This window comes from Cryptomeria japonica, chromosome 3, assembly GCF_030272615.1.
Source record: "Cryptomeria japonica chromosome 3, Sugi_1.0, whole genome shotgun sequence".
Classification (NCBI taxonomy): Eukaryota; Viridiplantae; Streptophyta; class Pinopsida; order Cupressales; family Cupressaceae; genus Cryptomeria; species Cryptomeria japonica.
The window spans coordinates 618,500,089-618,520,577 of record NC_081407.1 but is presented as its reverse complement, the minus strand read 5'-3'; the positions used below and the strand labels follow the sequence as shown (position 1 = coordinate 618,520,577).

Here is a 20,489-nt window from a genome sequence, read left to right as displayed (position 1 = left end):
TGCCAAAGTATGAAAATGGCCCCAATGTGCCATACAGTCTCGAGAAAAGAGGACAAAATAGGAGGCCTGACCAAACTGATCCAAAACTCCACCAAAGAATCCGTGTGAACACAAGGGTGCTTCCACACCACCACCAATAGTGCCAGATCAACAACGAGAAAGGGCATATGAAGAATAGGTGTGAAGAATCCTCCTCCCCATTACCATACATAACACAGATGGAAGGCCCATGGAATCCATGCTTGCGTATATTGTCCCAGGTTAGACGTCTATTCAAAGCCAAAGTCTAACCAAAATAGTTACACTTCGGCCAAGAGAAATTGTTCCAAACATATTTCCACTAGTGTACCTCTGGTGCAGGAGCACCCAAGGCAAACATGGCCATCATAAGGCCACATTGAAGGACAATGAAGATTATAAAGATTTTGATGGTTTAAGGTCAATATTGACCATTTAAATATGTAATCATGGTTAATAAGACCATTGAAAGTCATGAAACTCATAAAATGAGTTATTTTGTAATGAGTTGTTAAAGTTGTCAAAATGAGCTAAATTGGGCAAATTGAGTATGTAATGGGGTTCAAGTGTAAAGTAGGAGTTTTGTTTAATGTTTTGTGTTCATAAGGTCTTAAAAGACCATATTCATGTAATAGAAATGTTGATTAGTTTTATAGCACAAGGGAGATCAAAAGTTGTTATGTAAACCAAGTGAGTAATCATGTGTAAAACAACCAAAGTTAGTTACAAGGGGTAGTTAGAATCAGTTAGATTTGGTTTGGGGTTGGTTTTGGATATAGATATTATATATGTGAGTGTGGAGGTCGAATCCAAGGTTGGTTGGTGTGTTTTGGAAGAATGAAGATCAATAAAATGTTGTTTTGTAATGCTATATTCTGACATTTTTGTTGATCTGAAATTATTTATTCATTGTTATGGATTGATCCTATTATGAAATCTATTGGAGGTTGAAATATGATGGGTTTTATTTCATTTAAAGTTGATTTGAGGTCCTTCCATGTTCTGTGGTGAAAGATTTAATTATTTCTTTGAAAACTGTCAAAACCCTGCCTAGGGTTAACCCGTTTTGGTAAAACAATTGTATCTTTTGTTTTAACCATTGGATCTTTCTAAAAATTGGGGAAAAGTTCGGTATCAAACCCATCTACAATCTTACCAGAGCTATTGGCTTTAGAAGCAATATGGAAAAAGTTATTCACGACTGTTCATCACAGTTCATAACCAAAAATCAGACAAGGTAATGGTTTGGACAGTCATAGTTTGGTTAATCTATTAAGATATGAATTCATGATATTAAAAAGTCTTTGTATTGACCTTAGAAAATTTTTAAAACCCTCTCATAACATTGGCAGGTGCAAGGAAGGTATTTTAATTATCTTACTATGGTTTGGCAATGAAGTCATATGACTGTCATAAAAGAGGGATTGACTGTCATAATTTTAGTTTCAGTCCTAAACTTAGTCATATGGTTAATCATGGTTGCTCATGTGAGCAGTTAAAGAGTTTGAGTTGGTGTTTGGTGTCTATTGAAGATCTTGTCTTGTCAGGGTGTTTTTAAGATTGAGAAGAGTCTTGTGAAGAGTGTTAAGCTATTGTTGCGAGATATGCCCGATTGGCATGGATATTTTTCCGAGGTTTGTGTGCATCCTATAAGCCTCTGCATCATTTTGATATTAGAGCCCAGAAGGTATGGATAGAGAGAGTTTGTGGTGGTTGTTGAGTCAGGTTGAGGGGATAACCCGGTGAGTTGTTGCCAAGAGACTAGGTAGTGGAAAAGAGGAGAAAGACCTAGGTGAGGCAAGGATGAAGTTGACTCTAGCAGAGAGAGAGTTGTGGAATGCATGGAAGGCTTATTCGGATGTAGAAAAGAAACAAGAAGAAGAGAGGAAGAGAAAAGAGGAAGAAAAGAGGAAGAGGAAAGAAGAAAGGAGGAAGAGGATAGATGAATAAGAGAGAGAATGGAAAATGAAGTTACAAGAGTTGGAACAAGGCTTGGACGACTGGACAGAGTGGATTAGGCAGCTATGACTCTTACCAATCAATGCCAAGATAAAGTGGCCCTTAAAGAAGATCATCCAAAAGAGGAAAAGGTAAACATAGATAGCAACACAAGGGGCGAAGGTAGAATCTGAACCTATTGTCCAAGATGGGCAAGGTACATTACAAAAGGAAGGTACATTACAAATGCTTGATAATCTTTTTGAAGATGAACAAATTGATTTGCTTGTTGATGAATTAAAGCAAAGGCATGTTGATGTTGATATTCGTGATAAGGTTATTGTTGATGGACAAAAAGATGATGGTATAATTGCTGATGGATCTCATGTTGAGACTATTGTTTGTGCTCAAGAAGTGGATGTGATTGATGTTGGTGGTTCAATAGGCAAGTATGTTGATGTTGGCAAGATGGAGGAGTGTCTTTGGGTGGCACATTTGATGAAGTTGCAAGTGAGTGCAGCAGTAAAGGAGCAGGTTCTGATGGCATGGGTGATGGCAGATAGTGAGCAACAACATGTAGTGTTCACATTGCTAAGAGAGGGTAAACCAAAAGTGAAGATGATGGTATTATGGCACATTCAAGCAAGCAAGTGTCAAGCAAGAGCATGGTTGCAGCAGGAGGATATGTTTTAGCCAAAAGTAAAGATGAAGATTTTTGGTTTTTGCTAATGTTATGTTTGTAGGTCTTTCCAAGGGACTTGGAAATTTTTGAACCCCAGGAGTATGGTGCAAGAGCACCCAAGGCAAACATGACCATCATAAGGCCACATTGAAGGACAATGAAGATTATAAAGATTTTGATGTTGTAAGGTCAATATTGGCCATTTAAATATGTAATCATGGTTAATAAGACCATTGAAAGTCATGAAACTCATAAAATGAGTTATTTTGTAATGAGTTGTAAAAGTTGTCAAAATGAGCAAAATTGGGCAAATTGAGCATGTAATGGGGTTCAAGGGTAAAGTAGGAGTTTTGTTTAATGTTTTGTGTTCATAAGGTCTTAAAAGACCATATTCATGTAATAGAAATGTTGAATAATTCATAGCACAAGGGAGATCAAAAGTTGTTATGTAAACCAAGTGAGTAATCATGTGTAAAACAACCAAAGTTAGTTACAAGGGGTAGTTAGAATCAGTTAGATTTGGTTTGGGGTTAGTTTTGGATATAGATATTATATATGTGAGTGTGGAGGTCGAATCCAAGGTTGGTTGGTGTGTTTTGGAAGAATGAAGATCAATAAAATGGTGTTTTGTAATGCTATATTCTGACATTTTTGCTGATCTGAAATTATTTATTCATTGTTATGGATTGATCCTATTATGAAATATATTGGAGGTTGAAATATGATGGATTTTATTTCATTTAAATTTGATTTGAGGTCCTTCCATGTTTTGTGGTGAAAGATTGAATTATTTCTTTGAAAACTATCAAAACCCTGCCTACGGTTAACTCGTTTTGGTAAAACAATTGTATCTTTTGTTTTAACCGTTGGATCTTTCTGAAAATTGGGGAAAGGTTCTGTATCGAACCCATCTACAATCCTACCGGAGAGATTGGCTTCAGAAGCAATATGGAAAAAGTTATTCATGACTTTTCATCACAGTTTATAACAAAAAATCAGAGCGATTGGCTTCAAAAGCAATATGGAAAAAGTTATTCACGACTTTTCATCACAGTTTATAACAAAAAATCAGACAAGGTAATGGTTTGGACAGTCATAGTTTGGTTAATCCATTAAGATATGAATTCATGATATTAAAGAGTCTTTGTATTGACCTTAGCATATTTTTAGAACCCTCTCATAACATTGGCAGGTGCAAGGAAGGGATTTTTATTATCTTACTATGGTTTGGCAGTGAAGTCATATGACTGTCATAAAAGAGGGATTGGCTGTCATAATTTTAGTTTCAGTCCTAAACTTAGTCATATGGTTAATCATGGTTGTTCATGTGAGAGGTTAAAGAGTCTGAGTTGGTGTTTGGTTTCTATTGAAGATCTTATCTTGTAAGGGTGTTTTTAAGATTGAGAAGAGTCTAGTGAAGAGTATTAAGCTATTGTTGTGAGATATGCCCGATTGGCATGGATATTTTTCCCAAGTTTGTGTGCACCCTATAAGCCTCTGCATCAACCTCCCTCCCCTCCAATCTATGGGACAACAACTCCTGGTATCCACTGCCAACAGTAAAACACCCTTAGGATTATGGGACCAAGCAAGTCTATCCCTATCCTTAAGGGAACTACAATGTCTACTTGCTAAAATGCCACGAAGCTCAGCGCAATCTTCATCCATATCAACAATTGGCCATTCATTAGGATCCTTCCACCACACCATCTCTAATTGCCCACACCTATAAACATACTTAAAGTCGCTCACTCTAGACCACCCTGCCTCTAGGAGCCTTTGGTAAAGATTCCCTAAGTTAGGAAACTGATCAATAATTGGGGGGTAGCCATCCCAATAATCGAACTAGAAAAGAACCTCGTCCCCCCTCTTACAAATCCAAAAAAGTCTTTCTTTTATTAGAGCAACCCCTTTCTTGAGAGTACTCCAAATCGTAGAGCCTTTTCCCACGAGCGGATATCTTGGGATTTCCTCATTCGAGATCCTCTGCATATACTTGTAAGACAAAATCCTAGCCCAACCTCGATCCTATTCAACATACCACCTCCAGTACAATTTTGCCGCCAAAGCCTCCCCAAATAAAGTAGACTGCCTTAAGCCAAGCCCACACAAGTGTTTCGGGCTGCACATCAAGTCCCATTTGACAAGACACCATTTATAGGAGGACAAGTTGCCTGCCCATAAGAATTGCCTTGCTAGAGAATCCAATCCCTTCATAAACCATCGATTGGATAAGTTGAACCCACCCAACAAAGGATAACCATTTGTGTGTCCAATTTTCAACCTTCATGCAAAATTTGTCCAGAATACCCTGCCAAGAGTCCCTGGGAGGATTACCAACAAAGATAGGAATACCTAGGTAAGTCAAGGGAAGAGAACCGACCTGGAATCTCAAGATATGAGCAATCCTCATCTGAATAGTGTCAGGTGTGTTGAAGAAGAGAATGGAAGATTTATCCTCATTGATCAACTAGCCAGAAGCATCAAGATATGCATCTAAGACTTTACGTAGATTTATAGCTTCTTTGATCCAAGCTAGTCCCATCATGGCCATATCATCCTCAAACTGCAAATGAGATTAAGAAGGTATGTCTTTACCCCAACTCCAACCATGAAAATACCCAAACCCACATTATACTTAATTAGCCTACCCAAACCCTCAGCCAAAAGAATGAATAAGTACAGGGAAAGAGGCTCCCCTTGACGAAGACCCCTAAATGCACCAAACAACTCAGTATGATCTCAATTAATTAGCATTGAGAATGAGGTAGACAAAACACAACTCATTACCCATTGGATCCATTCATAAGAAAAACCAAAAGCCCTAATAATCTTTTGGAGAAAGGACCAACGAACTCTATCATAAGCCTTTGCCATATCTAGCTTGATAAACATAGCTTTTTCCTTGGAGGCCGCCATAAAATGAATGGTCTCAGTAGCAATGACTACTCCATCCAAGATTTGACGACCCTCCACAAACCCACACTTCTCCTCAGAAATGACACCCCCAAGACAATTCTTCAACCTTTCCGCTATCAACTTAGAAATGATCTTATAAATCACATTACAAAGAGAAATAGGACACAACTGGCCTAACCGGTCCGCCCCATCACACTTGGGGATGAGCATAATGAAAGTCGCATTCAAAGCCCGAAGCATTTGCTTATTCCTCTGGGACTCTTGGAGCACCTCCAATAAGTCCAATTTGATAATATCCCAGAAATATTGATAGAACTCAATCAGAAACCCATTAGGACCAGGAGCTTTCCCCTTCTTCATGTGGAAAACAATCCTCTCAAGTTATTCCAACAAAATAGGACCCATAAGTTGCTAATTCATCTCCCTAGTAACTAGAGAAGGAATACAAGCAAGAACCCGATTCTCCTCTTTAGATTCCCCCTTGAAATCCTCACTAAAAAGGGATCAAAAATACTGCATACTCCCTAGAAATCTTTTGCAATGATAAACATTGCTCACCTCTATCATTAATCGGAATGGGGATGGAATTGCCATGTCTTCTTGCTTTCACTAAATTGAAAAAGAACACAGTATTCTTATCCCTTTCTTGAAGGCAATCAATATGAGCTCTCTGTTTCCAGTAGATTTCCTCCCCAATCTCCCACTCCTCTAAATCCTTGACTGCCCTGTCTTCCTCCTTAAGCAATGCTTCTGACAATCCATGATCTCTTATTTCTCTAGTAATTCCATTCAACTCTAATTGAGCAGCTATCTTAGCATGAAAAATATTACCGAAACACTGACGATTCCACTGTTTAAGCTAAAACTTAACAAATTGCAGCTGCTTGGCAAAAGTGTACATAGTAGCGCCAAAGGTTGGCCTCCCTTTCCTCCACCACTCCGCAACATGATCCTGCAAAGAAGGACCACATAACCACATAAGATGGAATTTGAAAGAAGGAATGCAAGTGACCCGAGTATAAGAAGGCACCAATTTGATGGGCCAATGGTTTGAACCTCTCCAATCTAAAATCTCAGAGCATGTGGACCACCCCCCACCAACCCAAAAACTAGAAACCAGAAAGCGATCCAGCCTCTCCTCAATCCAATACTCCCCTACCCTCCTGTTGTTCCAAGTGAACAAAATATTACCAGACTTGATGTCAACAAGATTCAAGGTTGATATACTATCCCAAAGAAGGAAGGAAGAAGGCTCCAACCGCATAACACCACCCTTCTTCTCACTCAACTTTAAGATGGCATTGAAATCACCCACCATAATCCATAGATGAAAAGGAAACAACCCACGCATAAAAGAAATATGAGACCACAAATTCTGCTTACCCTGAAGATCAGTGGGGGCATAAATGTTAGTAAACAAGATATATTCCCCAGTCTCAAGACTAGAGGCAACCCCAGATAAAGAAGATTTGGAAGCAACCCATCGTATAGGACGAATCCTCAAGGGGTTCCAAAGACGGGCCATCCCTCCAAAGGAGCCAAATGCCCCAATACACTGCCATTTGCCTCTCCCCCATAACTTTGGCACCAGACCCAACATACTTTCCAGAGATAATTTAGTTTCCTGCAAGAAAAGGACATCAGGAGAATAACTCCTTATCAACTCCCGAACAACTTTTTGTCTAGGGCCATTGTTCAAGCCCCTCACATTCCATGATAGCACAATCATTTTGGAGGATTAGAAAAATGAGAATCTAGTCTTTACTGACCTTGACTCAACCAAATTCTCCCCCATCAATTTGATCTTATCCAAGTCCTTCTTTCTGCCAACCTTCAAAATCTTCTCTATTGCTCCTTTTTTAATGTCTTTTTGAAAAAGCCCTAGATGTAATGAGATCTTATTACTTTTGACCCCAACATATTTCAATTTTTGTGCTACTGGAGAAACATCCCCACCAACCAACTTCACTTCAACACTAGAGATGGGTCCCATCTGAGCCATTGCTTGCTGATCTATCTCCATTTGTTGACTCCCAAGCACCTACTAAACCTGGGTAGTATCCCAGTTCACACTATCAGGAACCAACCCTGTTGCACTTTGATCCAAAGGAATCAACCTTGGATTCACCTCCTGCTGGCTAAGATCATCCAAGGCTTCAAATCTGTTAAAGGTATCTTCCTCCTGTCTCTCTTACAAAGACCTCTTTTGACCCCGATTCATGTTCTTTGTCTTAATTGGGACAAAAACATCAACACCCACAACCTCATCAGACATGGAAGCTTTTCCTTTATCAACCCCATCTAGGTTATGGGAAGGCTGTTGAGGTTAATGCACAACCGGTTTAGACTTAGGGCACTTACGCTGCAAATGACTATACTCATGACATAAACAACACCAAAATGGTAAAGTCTCATAATCCAACTGTTGGACCCAAGAATAAGAGCCCACACACATATCTATAGCATCTGGAAAAGGCTTACTAAGATCAATTTCAACACATATACAATCGAAAGTCATTACCTTTCTCCCCAAGGTTTGTGTTGAAGATCCAACCGGTTTCCCAAGCAAAGAAGCAAGCATCTGCAACACATCCTCCTGACAAAATTCCACCGAAAAATGAGGTAATCAAACCCACACTGGGACCCTATTCGGGAGCTCCTCCGAAGGGTTAAATCCCACATGCCAAGGTTTGGTGAACAACCCCACCTGGTTATAAAAATACGAGCCTCCTTCAAATACCCTATTGTGATCCTCCATGCAATTGAATGTGAGCATGAAGTAATTGTTTTCCAACAACATAATCTACATTTCCCCTTCTGATGCCCAAATCCTCTAAGCCCAATTCTCCAGAAACTACAGAGAAACCCTCATCCCCAAAAATTTATAGTAAAGTGAATGCTTTAAAAAATATTCAACATCCTCGACAATCATCTCAGGCGGAATTACCAATTTTGGCCTCCTTTTGCATCTCTCAAGACAACTGTTAAACTTCGAAATCCGGGATCCATTGGACACACCAGCACCAGCAACCCCTGAGTCGAGAGCAAAAAGATTATTATCAAAAGTATTAACACCATGATTCGGGGAATGTGAACCCAAAGCTGCTCGAAAATCCAAGCTAGGAGAAGCCTTTGAAGCCACTTCTCGCGAACCAGCCATCATGCTTGATCGAAAACCCACACCCTAAGTGGATAAGGGAAAGAAAGCGCTCTCCCCAAAAACACCCACCCCACTCACCTCCCAAACGCAAGCCCTCCCAAACACACCGACACCACAAAACGTAGTAGAAAAACAAAGCAGAAAAAAGGTGGAACCAGGGAGCAATAACCCCCGACACCCCCCGAGCCACCTCCTCTGGCACACGACACCACTGAATCCACGCCCCTAAAAGGGTTTATGGTAACCAGTGAGAATCGAACCAGAGTTGATGCGTAGCACCGAGATCATTAGCCTAACACTACGCCTCATGACTCACCTTCACACAAACTCGACTACTCATGCACCCTTAAAAGGGTTTATGGTAACTAGTGAGAATCGAACTGGAGTTGATGTGTAGCATCATGATCATTAGCCTAACACTACGCCTCACCACTCCCCTTCATACCAACTTGGCTACTCATCACCCTATAAATATAGTTGAGTTGGTAGCAGGCTCATAATTACTCCAATGCGTACTATTGTTGAAGTGCACTATGATGGATACCAAAATAATTTCTTGTTATATATTTCTTGTTCCATTAGTTAAGTTGGTAGTAGGATCATACAATAATTTATGAAACAATTTTTTAAGTTATAAACTAATTTGTCTATTTTCAAAAGGGAATTTTTAGTTAATGATAGGATAAAATGATCTTAAAAGTATAACAATTTGACAAGTCTATCTCATGTGGTGGCATGACATATAATTCATGACATCTTAGGTTTATAAAATGAAACTATTATAAACAATCTGTTGTATTCTAATGGTTTGTTGCTTATTTAAACGTTTGAAATACATGTCTAAAATATCAAATGTTGAAGGACATTTTTTATTTCCTAAGATTCATCTATATTTCAAACTTTTGGCGAAGTTGTATACCTCTATATGTATTCTTTGATTGAGGTTTGATCCGTAGATTCATAAAAATAACAGCGTAGTTTACCAATAGTGGGCACTTGCTAGACCAAAGGGATAAATAAGTATGCCACACTTTAGTCACTTCTTGCCACCATTATGATTAGTTAACAAAATAGATTATGCTACACCATACTAACTTCCTTCCACCATTATGATTAGTTAGAAAAAATAAATTCTTTCATCTCCTCTACTATATTATTCTCATGATGGATAATAGGGATTTGTTTGTGAATACCAACAATACATGTTATATTTATAATATTTTTGATTTTTTTTTTCTTTTTGATTTTCACATTCTTAATTTTATTACAAATATCATATTGTTTAAATGTGTAATTATCATTCATGTCTACTTAATTATGAAAGTTTTGACCTATCACCCAAGTTACATTGTCTTGCATGCCACCCAAAAGCAAAAACAAAAAAAAAAAAAGAGTCCAAAAAACTCAATTCGTTCGTCTTTGTTCTGTCACATAGATTAACTTGATAAATTTGATTCGATGCCATTTTGTGAATCTGTTGAGAGTTGAGTTAATTTATTTCGCTAATTTTTCATGCTACGGGGTTTAAATTGATTCATAATAATTTATTTATTTTACCGTTTTAGGAGGTTCATTTATGTCTTGAGATTGCAGACTTTCTCCAAGTCTTGGGTTTTTTTTTATCTTTTGCATTTTAAATTACCAATGATAATATCATTCTGTTAAGAGTAACTGCATAAAGACATTACAAAAATAAATGAAATGAAATTATGAAGTGTGACTCGAACATCAATTCATTTCTGTAATAAACACAATAATACTCATCATTGACAATTCCTTAATCAATTTAAAAAAAATAAAATAAATTGAAATATCAAAATAATATCTTATCCACTTAAAATTTAATTGGTAGTTTTAATCATCAATCTCAACTCATTTAGTTGCTCCTTCATAAAAAGCTTTACATTTAGATGTTTATGTAGTAGATTACAATTATAAAAGTTTTATTTCTGATCTCTCTAATTGCAGTTGGAAAATTACTTGACAAGTTCTGTTCCAAGACTAAGCATATACAATTAAAATTGCAACCATGGATAAGCTGTAGGCCAATCTTTAAGAGACTGTAATACCTAGAAGTAGTTAGGCTTCAGATTAGGTACTTCAATTTAATGAAATGACTCTGAACACAAATCATTCCTGTATTGGAATGTAAGAAAGAAACTAATAAAATTTACAAATTAACTACTGGCACTAATATTCTACTTTTAGCTAGGCTAATCAAGTCCACTGGATCCTAGTAAAAAGGCTGATCTAGAGAAGCTAATTCCATGTACCCTGCTTGATCTGACTGTGTAGTGTCATAAATTTCTGAAATTCCTTGCTGAGCACTCAATGCTAAGTAATCAGCACCATTAGCATTATTAATTTGAAAGAAATGTGAGGAATGAAGAAAAGGTTGGAGAAAAACAGAATGAGTGCAATTTTAGCGTGGCAATAACAAATCAATCACATTATATAAAATTTTGAAAACATCATGAAAACAAGCTGAAGGATAAAATGGAACTGCTTTTACAAATCTACAACTTATATATTAATTTGAGAGCAACACAAGGAATGAGGTAAAGGTTGGGGAAGAAAGAATAAGAGTGCAGGGCATGGAGAATTAGCACCCTTTACAGAATGGTCAAGTTTTTATCAAAAGGAATTGTAGTAGAGGGCAACCAATCAGATCGGGATATGAAGCTATCAACTGTGAAAGAATCAGCCTGCTTTGCTGTTCTGATAACTCTCCTTCCTACTCGACCGTCCACTTTTGAGCCAGGTCCAGAATTCATATATTCTCTAAAATACACGCCTTCTAGTCCATAATCCCCTGACCACTGCAGCCAGCCGGCGGGGTGGATTACATCGCCTAGAAAGCTCTCCATGATAACAGTCCGTGAGAACAACTTCCATGGCCTTCCCAGATAAGTGGGGAAGGAGGATTTCACTGGAGCAAGATCTCTGGAGGCCACAATGGTGCAGTTTTGAATTGAAATTCCGGTGTTCTGGAAGGGATCACTTCTGCCCTGAGCAGTGATGGTGTTGGTCTGATTGGGCATGGGTGTTCTCACAATGATATTGCAATTCTGAAAAACTGCAGCTGCGTTGCCCAAGATGATGTCTACAGTGCCATAGATATCGCACTCTCTGTAGAACTGGCGGAGGGAGTGAACGTATAAGGTGTCTTGGAAGCCGATGAAGTCACAGCGGTAAAAGGCTGACATATCAGCCCCTACACGGAGAGCTACGGCTTGCTGCTTGTCCGGCCCTGCAATATTGGCGAATGTCATATCTCGGGCAATGAATCCTTTACCTGATGTAGCTGCATTCAACAGAGTAAAGCTTGTTAATACCTATTTGTCTTCAGCAAAAACAATTAACCACAAGAAATTGACTAGGGTTTCTGAATTTTTATAACCCTATTTTGCAGGAAGTAATTTCATACCACATGGAAAAAAAATGTAGAGGAGCCAACAAATTTGACTAAGATCTGGCTGAACTTTAGACACGTCAAATCAAACAAATAACAGGCTGGAGAGAACATATCCACAATTGAAATAGGAAAGAAGAGAAGAGAATCCCAATTCTGTAGAAAGAAATTTTTTGAGAATCCCAACTGTGTAATATATTCTTTTATTCTTGAAAATTATTATCGTAATTTATCATTTGAATACAAAGCTATTATCCACAATCTTGTGTACAGGTGTGTAAGTATATTTGAAAGAAATGGTAAACGAGGAAACGCCATGCTTATACTACTCAATAACAAGTTATATCACTTTCCAGTCTCAAAGCATAATTCGGCAAACGAAGATTAAGAATACAGATTAAGATTAAAATATTGGAGCTAATATCAATCTTTGAATTGACTCGAAGACTCTAAGGCCTTGCATGCAGTCGTCGAATTTATGAGCACTACTTAGCACCTTATTTTCTGTACATTTTTTTACAGGTTATGTACTTTGTGGACCCTAAAGGCTTCCATCTTCTTTTCAGCTTAAACCTTTTCAATATTTCTATGCAAAAATAATAGAACCTTGGAAACTGCTTGACAGACTTGTGAAGGCTGCCGACCAAGACAGATTAAGATTAAAATATTGGAGCTAAACCCACAACAATCTTTCTGCAAAATATTAGAGCTAATTAATTACATATTCTTCAGTTCTTGCCAGTCAGAATGTCTTGAGATGATCTTGAATGTCAGAATGCAACCACAATAAATACAACGGGGAACTGAACCATTCAAAGAAATGAATCAACTTTGAATTGGGGAAAAATAAAGCGGCGCAGGAGAAATTTTCACCTATAATAATCTTATTATTTCTTTAATACAGCTAATTAGAAAAGATGAGAGACAAAAAGGACAGTTAACAAAGATTGTACAAAAAGTAGCCTCTGCTGTATTATTAATAAGAATAATAATTAAAATTAATCTCGAACAGAAACCCTGAGTTATCTTTCTGCGCTAAATTAATCTTTCAATCGGTTTTCCCTCTTTTCTAAGACGGAAAATAAAATGTGAACAAAGATTAATGGAGGTACCAAAGGTTGCAAAGCGGAACTGGAAGGTGGTCGAATAATTTTATCATCTTTGACTTCATGATTAAAAAAATGAGATTATACGAAAAATTGCAACTCCGCTGTTTTAATAACAACTCTAGAAATAAAAATTAAAATCAAACAGAAAACCTCAATCATCTTTCCTAGTGCTAAAACTATCTTTCAATTAGTTTTCCCTCTTTCTTGCAATTTATAACTAGAAAAGAGAGTGTGCTTAATCTTTCTTTCAATAAGTTTTCCCTTTTTCTTGCGGTTCATAACTAGTGTTAGCAGAGATTAATGGAGGTACCTAAAGTTGCAGAGCGGTAAGTGGTGGAGCCGTCCTTGACATTTCTGCGAGATGCAACAACGGTCTTCCCACGCCCATCGCCAAGCAACATCACATTAGTCTTATTTTGGACAGAAGCACATTTTCATCATATATGCCAGCTTTGACATAGATGACATAGCGCTCGCTGCTATAAGACGGTGCGTTCATGATTGCCTCTCCGATGGTCCGGTACTGCCCACTGCCGTCCTGAGCAACAGTTGCATTCACCTGCAATGGCACTTGGAACAGCCTGCGGTCGCTCCCGTAGAGCCACCAAGGAATAGGAATCCCTCGGTAAGGCCTATTTAACAGAGGAATCGGGATACGGAGCCTGTCGTTGTCTGGAAAGAAGATCTGGATGGTGGCCAGGGCATTGCTTAGAGATTTTGTGAATTTCTGGTAATTTTCCTCCAAATCCTCCCTCACCGTCCCTCTCGTCTCTCTGAAGCTGTCCAGACATGTCTCGACGTCTGTGAGAGCCGCGCTTAGCCATGTCTTGACGTTGTTGACCTGGGCCTTGGAGGGATTCACGTCCAAGCCCCCCATTTCTGCCAGCGAGCGGTTGATATGATCCAAAGCTTCTTCGAACAGATAATCACAATCTTCGGAAGCCATGAGTTCTGGAGACTCTGCATTTTCTTGAGGGGCGGCTTCCAAACTGGTGCGGTAGGCTTTTTGAAGTCGATACAGGCTCTCCTTCACAGTGATATGAGCAAAGTCTTTTGGATTTGCTCCTTCCACAGCAGCCAGGGTGGAAACGCACTCCTTGGGATGTAAAGTCTTGTTACACACCCAATCCACCAGATCACCATTACCGGACCAACTCCTCTTCAAAATCACTGTTCCCAACCACGTCGCAGAGACCAGTAATGCGCCCGGTAGCAGCAGCAGTACAATTCTTTTTCGCTGATTTGCTTCCATTCTGAAACACAATATTCAAGATTACAATATAATATTATTCAAGATTACAGTTCGCCAGAGTACAATTTGTTGCAGTTTGATCATATAAAATAGCATTGTGAGTCGTTTGAAGGGACTGCACACTTATTTATATGGGGAATTGTGCAAACATTCAAGATCAAGATTATTAACTACCGCTTTTAGTTTTTGGCGAACATCAAGTTATCGATAACTTCGTTTCAAACGAGGAGTGATCAAATGGACGTGGCTAACATGGTTCCAAAATTTTGTTATCACACTGTTATGTGGATACAAAAACTGCAGAATAAACATAAAATGGTTGTGGAGTTCGATAGAAGTGTTGTGGCGTTGTCCCGCATTATAGTATAACATTCTTAGTATTATTATCTTACATGCCCTTTTAATATCTTATTTAATTTAAAATTATCCAAGGTATTCAAAGGATATCTCATGTTTTTTACTACTCAAATATCTAGATTGCCATGTTGTTTATGTTTTTACATTCTAGTTCCTATCTTACTTTTTACTACTTTAAATTATTCCACATAATTTCGAAGCTATGAGATAAGTTCTGATTTGGTTAAAAAAATAAAAAAATAAAGCATAAACATTAGGACGCAGCTAATTTGGCTCCAAAACAACTGACTAACCTTCATGTTATACACATAACTGAAAAATAAAAGACGCAGCTAGTTATGTCGAGCACGACCAAGATCTATAATTTTTGACTTACCCTCGTGTTATGTGGAAATCGTGGCATTTTTGGAGCTAGATTAGTTACAACCACTTATGAGACCTTGATATTTAAGTTTGAATATTGCCTTTATATCTTAATGTTTCATATCACTTCAATCTAGACTAGGGGACAACATTGATTTGAATGTACTTAGTTTCTCACATCCTTTAGCTGGGTAGTTACATTTTAGAATCTTGTTGAGCATGATAGTTGGGTCTATAAATATTCTTGACTCAAATTTGAAGTTATATTTCTCTCTAGAATTTGAACTTCTATAAATATATTTTAACGTTATAACTCAAATATTGGTCTCTCAAACATCATCCCCATGCCATTCTTAAAGGATGTCTATGAATTTCTACCAAACTGCCTATTATTTATTATTTAGATATCATTACATGTGTTGTCGCATTCTATTTTGCACCTCACATCTAGGGTTAATTAAAATTCATCTCTAAGATTTTCTTAAATTTGACTTAGTGAATTAATACTATGTGTGTAGATGTTTAACATTCGCTATTATTTAAAACTATTGTATTTGTACCTTAATCATCCCAAGACCTTAAATATTCATGTAATGTTATTGATTTAATTTTTTAAATTTGCAACATAATAATATTACTCCATTTGTGCCTATAGTTATTTTGAATCCTCTATGCATTCTAATTAGACATTGCCATGCATTGTCCTTGAAGACCTTGTCCCAAGATCTATGAACTTCAAATTCTCAATGAGCTTGTTTTTAATCACCCAATTGTATTTAATTGTTGATCCTAAAACATGCACTTTATGTGGAAATTAGATCTGGGTAATGCATACATGGTGAGTCGCGCAAGAATCTATGTGCAAAATAATTCTTAGTGAAATTAATGTTTAAAAATTATGTATAATTTTGTCGTAGCACGAGGATCATTGATAATAAGGGGAAGAATTAGAAAATTGACCATAATAGCTAAAAAGGGAGAACTAAGAAGATTTAAAAATGATTGCACTAAGAGTTTTTATAAAATCTAGAGACGAATAAATGGATTGCTATAGAAGCCAATGCAAATAATAGTTGTTTCAAAATAAAAATACGCCAAGAGTTGAATTTTTAATGTTTGAAAATGTTTCATTGTGTGTAAACACTACTGTTGGATATTAGAGTTGTTGGAATGTGTTGTTGTCATTGATGTCAACATATTCATGTATTCCTGTATTGCAGAGAATTGGTTTGTTGCAGAGAGTTGTTTGGGTGATCTATCTAGATGTGCTAATGCAGATTAATGGGTTTTGAGATGCCTATCTCTAGTTGATTCAGTGTGAGTTTCATGATGCTATGTGGTGATTTGGTCGAGTTATGTGATCCAGTGTGATGGTTAGTTTTTTAGTGTTTAGTTTTGCTGAAATACCACAACTTTGGCTAGTATTTGATCCATATTGCTCTAGAATGATTATATCTTGAGTTACGGATTTTAGAGAGTGTTTGGGACATTCATGTGTGTCCTCTGATCGGATGGTTCATGATTTGGAACTTCACAAGCGTATCTTTCAGTTTGTCATTTGGTGTTGTTGAGCTCCGCTGATGCAATAATGATGATTCCTATTAATTGAGTTGTTGCGATGGAATTCACGTTGCTTGTTGATGTTCTTTAATTGTGTGCTATGCATTTTGGTGGTCCGCGTTGATCATGGTGCGCGTTAATGAAGACTTTATTGGTCTGGTGGTATTCTTTGTGTTATGTGACATATTCGTTGGTGTAGCGTGTTGCAGATGATCTTTGCAAATTATTTGATGGTGTAGCGTGTTCGAGGATTTGATTTGGGTCCATGCTATGTCCTTGCCGATATTGTATTGGTTCGATTATGAATTTATGTATCGTGTGATGTAATTTTGTAATTAAGTTTTATGTGTTGAGCCGACCTTAAGGTTAAGGTTAAGGTTGACGACTTGTATAAATATGCATGTTGTAATCATGTTAGTTGGGTGTCTGCGAGTGTCTAAGGTTGTTATATGTGCGAACAAGCGAATCTATCATTTAGAAGTGTGGAGAAGAGAAGAGAAGAGTTATTGTGCAGACAATGTGCTTAACTGGAACTGTAATCAGGCATTTGGAGATGCTATTCTTTCAGTTCATGTAATCCATATTGTTGTCCGATCTTTGTAAGGCAGTGAGCCTTCCTCAGGGTTGTAGCCCTTGTTTTTGATCAGTGAGCTCTAGGCAGTGTGCTTGAATGCATGTGCATTCTCCATTGTAATATTTACACATACTATCGCAAAGTATCATCTTATTGTGGGTAAGTTCCCACCGTGGTTTTTCCCTTAACTGAGTTTTCTACTTCAAAAATCCATGTGTTATGTGTGTTGTTGATGTGGTGTTTATCTTTGCTATTGTTGTTCCTAATCAGATCTGAAGTTGTTGTTAATTTGGTAGAGTTTGGTGAAACTGATTCACCCCCCCTCCCCCCTCAGTTTTCCTGCATTGTTGTTGCCCTGCTTTCAACAACTACCTTGTTCATAGTGGTGACTAAGTTACTACCATGATTATGTTAGCATGAGGATTAATACAATTATTTTTAAAATTTGATAAATAGTAAAAAATAAAAAATAGGAAACCCAAAGAAGGCTATTCTAAGTTCTAACACACTAAAGAAGGGCTAAACAATCAATTAGGATTAAAAAGTATCTATATAGTTTTCACAATTTCAAAAGTTTTCAAAGAAGCACTTGCAATAGTAATTCTTAATTATGTAAGACCATTTTAGTTATTTTTATTTGAACTATTTATTCTGATTTGCTTTGTCACTTCACCTCTTAGATGGAAATGATGCTTTTTGGGAAAAGTAAATCCAAACATTAATATATAATAGTTCAAGTGCATCATTTGCTAACAATATTTTCTTACATAGAATTAAAACACATGCTTTTCTAAATTTACTAACAATAATAACAAAATAATCATGCCATGTTTATTTCATGAACAACAATCTATTAAAATTCTCTCATAGATAAGTTGGCACTAGAAGTGGTTGATATAGTCCAATTTATAGCTTTTAGGGTTGTTTATAAGCTACAACTTATAGCTATGAATAGATTTCACAAAGTATTTTTGAATACAAGACCAATAAATATATTGTTGCAAGTTTAAAACATTTTTGTAGCCCAAAAAATGACTATATAATGTACAGATGGTTGCTTCTCTTAAGAATATGAAGATTCTCTCTTTTGGAATACATAAGAAATTACAAATGTAGAGTAATATATCTTAAACATAGAGATCAAATTTTGGTTGAAAAATGTTGGAGAACAATTATCTAATTATTTATTAATTAGGTCCCTTAATTGCTTTTTCACTTAAGCTAAACTTGGTGATTTTTATTATCTAGAGTTTTCTTTTCTAGTTTTAGTTCTAGATGTAGTTGGATCCTACTTTACATTGTTTTAGTTCTCCCAATTTTAGCATTAGGGTTTGCACTTAGGGTTTCATTCATCCTTTATAAGGAGTCATTCATTCGTTGTAATTATACCTCCAATATTGTATCTTCAATCATTCCTTATGCATAATACATAATTCTCTAGTTGTTATAGAGCATATTATCTTTGCTTGATCTCTTTTGTGTGATAGGTGTTTTGTTTGCAGATGATTTTTTGGCTTTTGTGGTTGATCATCAAATTCTACATGGCATTAGAGCAAATTTGTTAAGTTCTTGCCCACATATTTGAGGCATCTAACCTAGAGTGATTTTTTTGAGCATATTGGGCTCAAATAAAGGTTGTCATTACATCTACAATGTCAAAAAAACCCTAAGATCGACTATCATTTTATCAAAATTGGAGTGGTTGAAAAATCGGGTCAAATTAGTTTAGGGCACAAAAATAAAGGCAAAATTTGGGGGTTGTTGAAAATTTTGGGCACTTTAGAGTGAAACGGAGGTCACCATTCATTGCATTTAAGAGGCTCGAGAACCCTAAAATTGCTTATCAAAGATCAAGGAATTCTTTGCAAAAAAATTCAAAAACTTTCCATTTTTGAAAAGTTTTTGTTTTTGGCAAGTTTTCGTTTAATAAAGTTTCTATTTTTAGAAAAAAATCATTTTCAAAATTTTTCTATTTTTGGAAAATTTCTATTTTGGAAACTTTCTATTTCTGAAAAGTTTCTATTTCTAGAAACTTGTCATTTTCAAAAAAATTCCATTTTGGGAACCCTTTAAGCCTTCCAAGCCTTAATTGACATGTAGTTGTTGTTTTGCCCATAACTTTTTCAAATGGAGTTGAAATCGAGAAAAAAAGATATTGTCACAAAGTTGATTTTGGTGCCAATTTGATTCAGCAAGTGGCTTTATTAGATTTTGCACGAATCTTCTGTACTAGGCCTTCAAAGTCGAACTTAATTTTTGTGCTTCTAGGGCCATATCTTGCACATCCGGACTCTATTTATAAAAAAACCAGATATTGTTGGAAATCTCTCAAAGTCCTCTAATCAGATCTACTGTTATTTTTTTGTGGATTGTGCTCTAGGAACTTTTGATTCAATTTTTTTTGTTTTTACTATCTGGTCAATAACTTGAATGCTTTTGCACTTGGGGTGGATCTATTTGTTGGATGTTCCTCTAGTTGATGTGCTTTACATTTGCCGAGATTATTGGGGTATGATATTTTCATTTTAGGAGGTACCATGGGTTTTTCTTTTCATCCTTCTATTATCAACCTGATAGAGGGCAATTTTAAGTCTTGGTGAAAGGGCATCTTAACACATCTTAAGTGGCTTGATTTTTTTCCCTATCTCTATGGACTTGTCCCTCAACCAAATTCAGAGAGGGGTAAGTATGCTTGGAGGATCATCAAGGACCATGTTGTAGGAGTGATTGGTTCTAGTGTTGATCTTGACACTATGTGCTTTGATGGATATTGAATGTCCTCACACACTTTGGACTTGCCTTTGGGAGATCTTTGGAGACCCTCATCTCTCTCCATTTCTAGAGGATCTTGCAATAAATTATTTCATTCCCCTTGCACATGCAGATCATATACCCTATGATAGAGGTACTTTTGAGATGCTCTATTATATCACAAGTCTTTCATATCTAGATGGACCCGAGGCTTGTCTCCCAGTTCTCACTCCTCATATTGAGACACCATCATAGTCATCTTCATCATCTTCTATTGTTCCTAATCAGATTGGTATTGGCTCACACATAGCCTCTATCGATTTAGTTCAACAATTCGATTGTTCCCTTCCAGTTTCAACTTTGTGGGATGACTTCTTGCTAGATATTGCAGGGT

At 36.9% G+C, this 20,489-nt stretch overlaps 1 protein-coding gene across 1 annotated transcript; it reads right to left on the bottom strand.

Moving 5' to 3' along the window:
• Positions 1-11,145: 11,145 nt before the first annotated feature.
• On the bottom strand, positions 11,146-14,729 carry LOC131060140 (pectinesterase). Its single transcript, XM_057993250.2, is given in 3 exon segments — positions 11,146-12,021; positions 13,549-13,656; positions 13,659-14,729. Coding segments are annotated over 3 exon segments (1,632 nt in total). The 5' UTR covers positions 14,491-14,729; the 3' UTR covers positions 11,146-11,329.
• Positions 14,730-20,489: the final 5,760 nt, after the last annotated feature.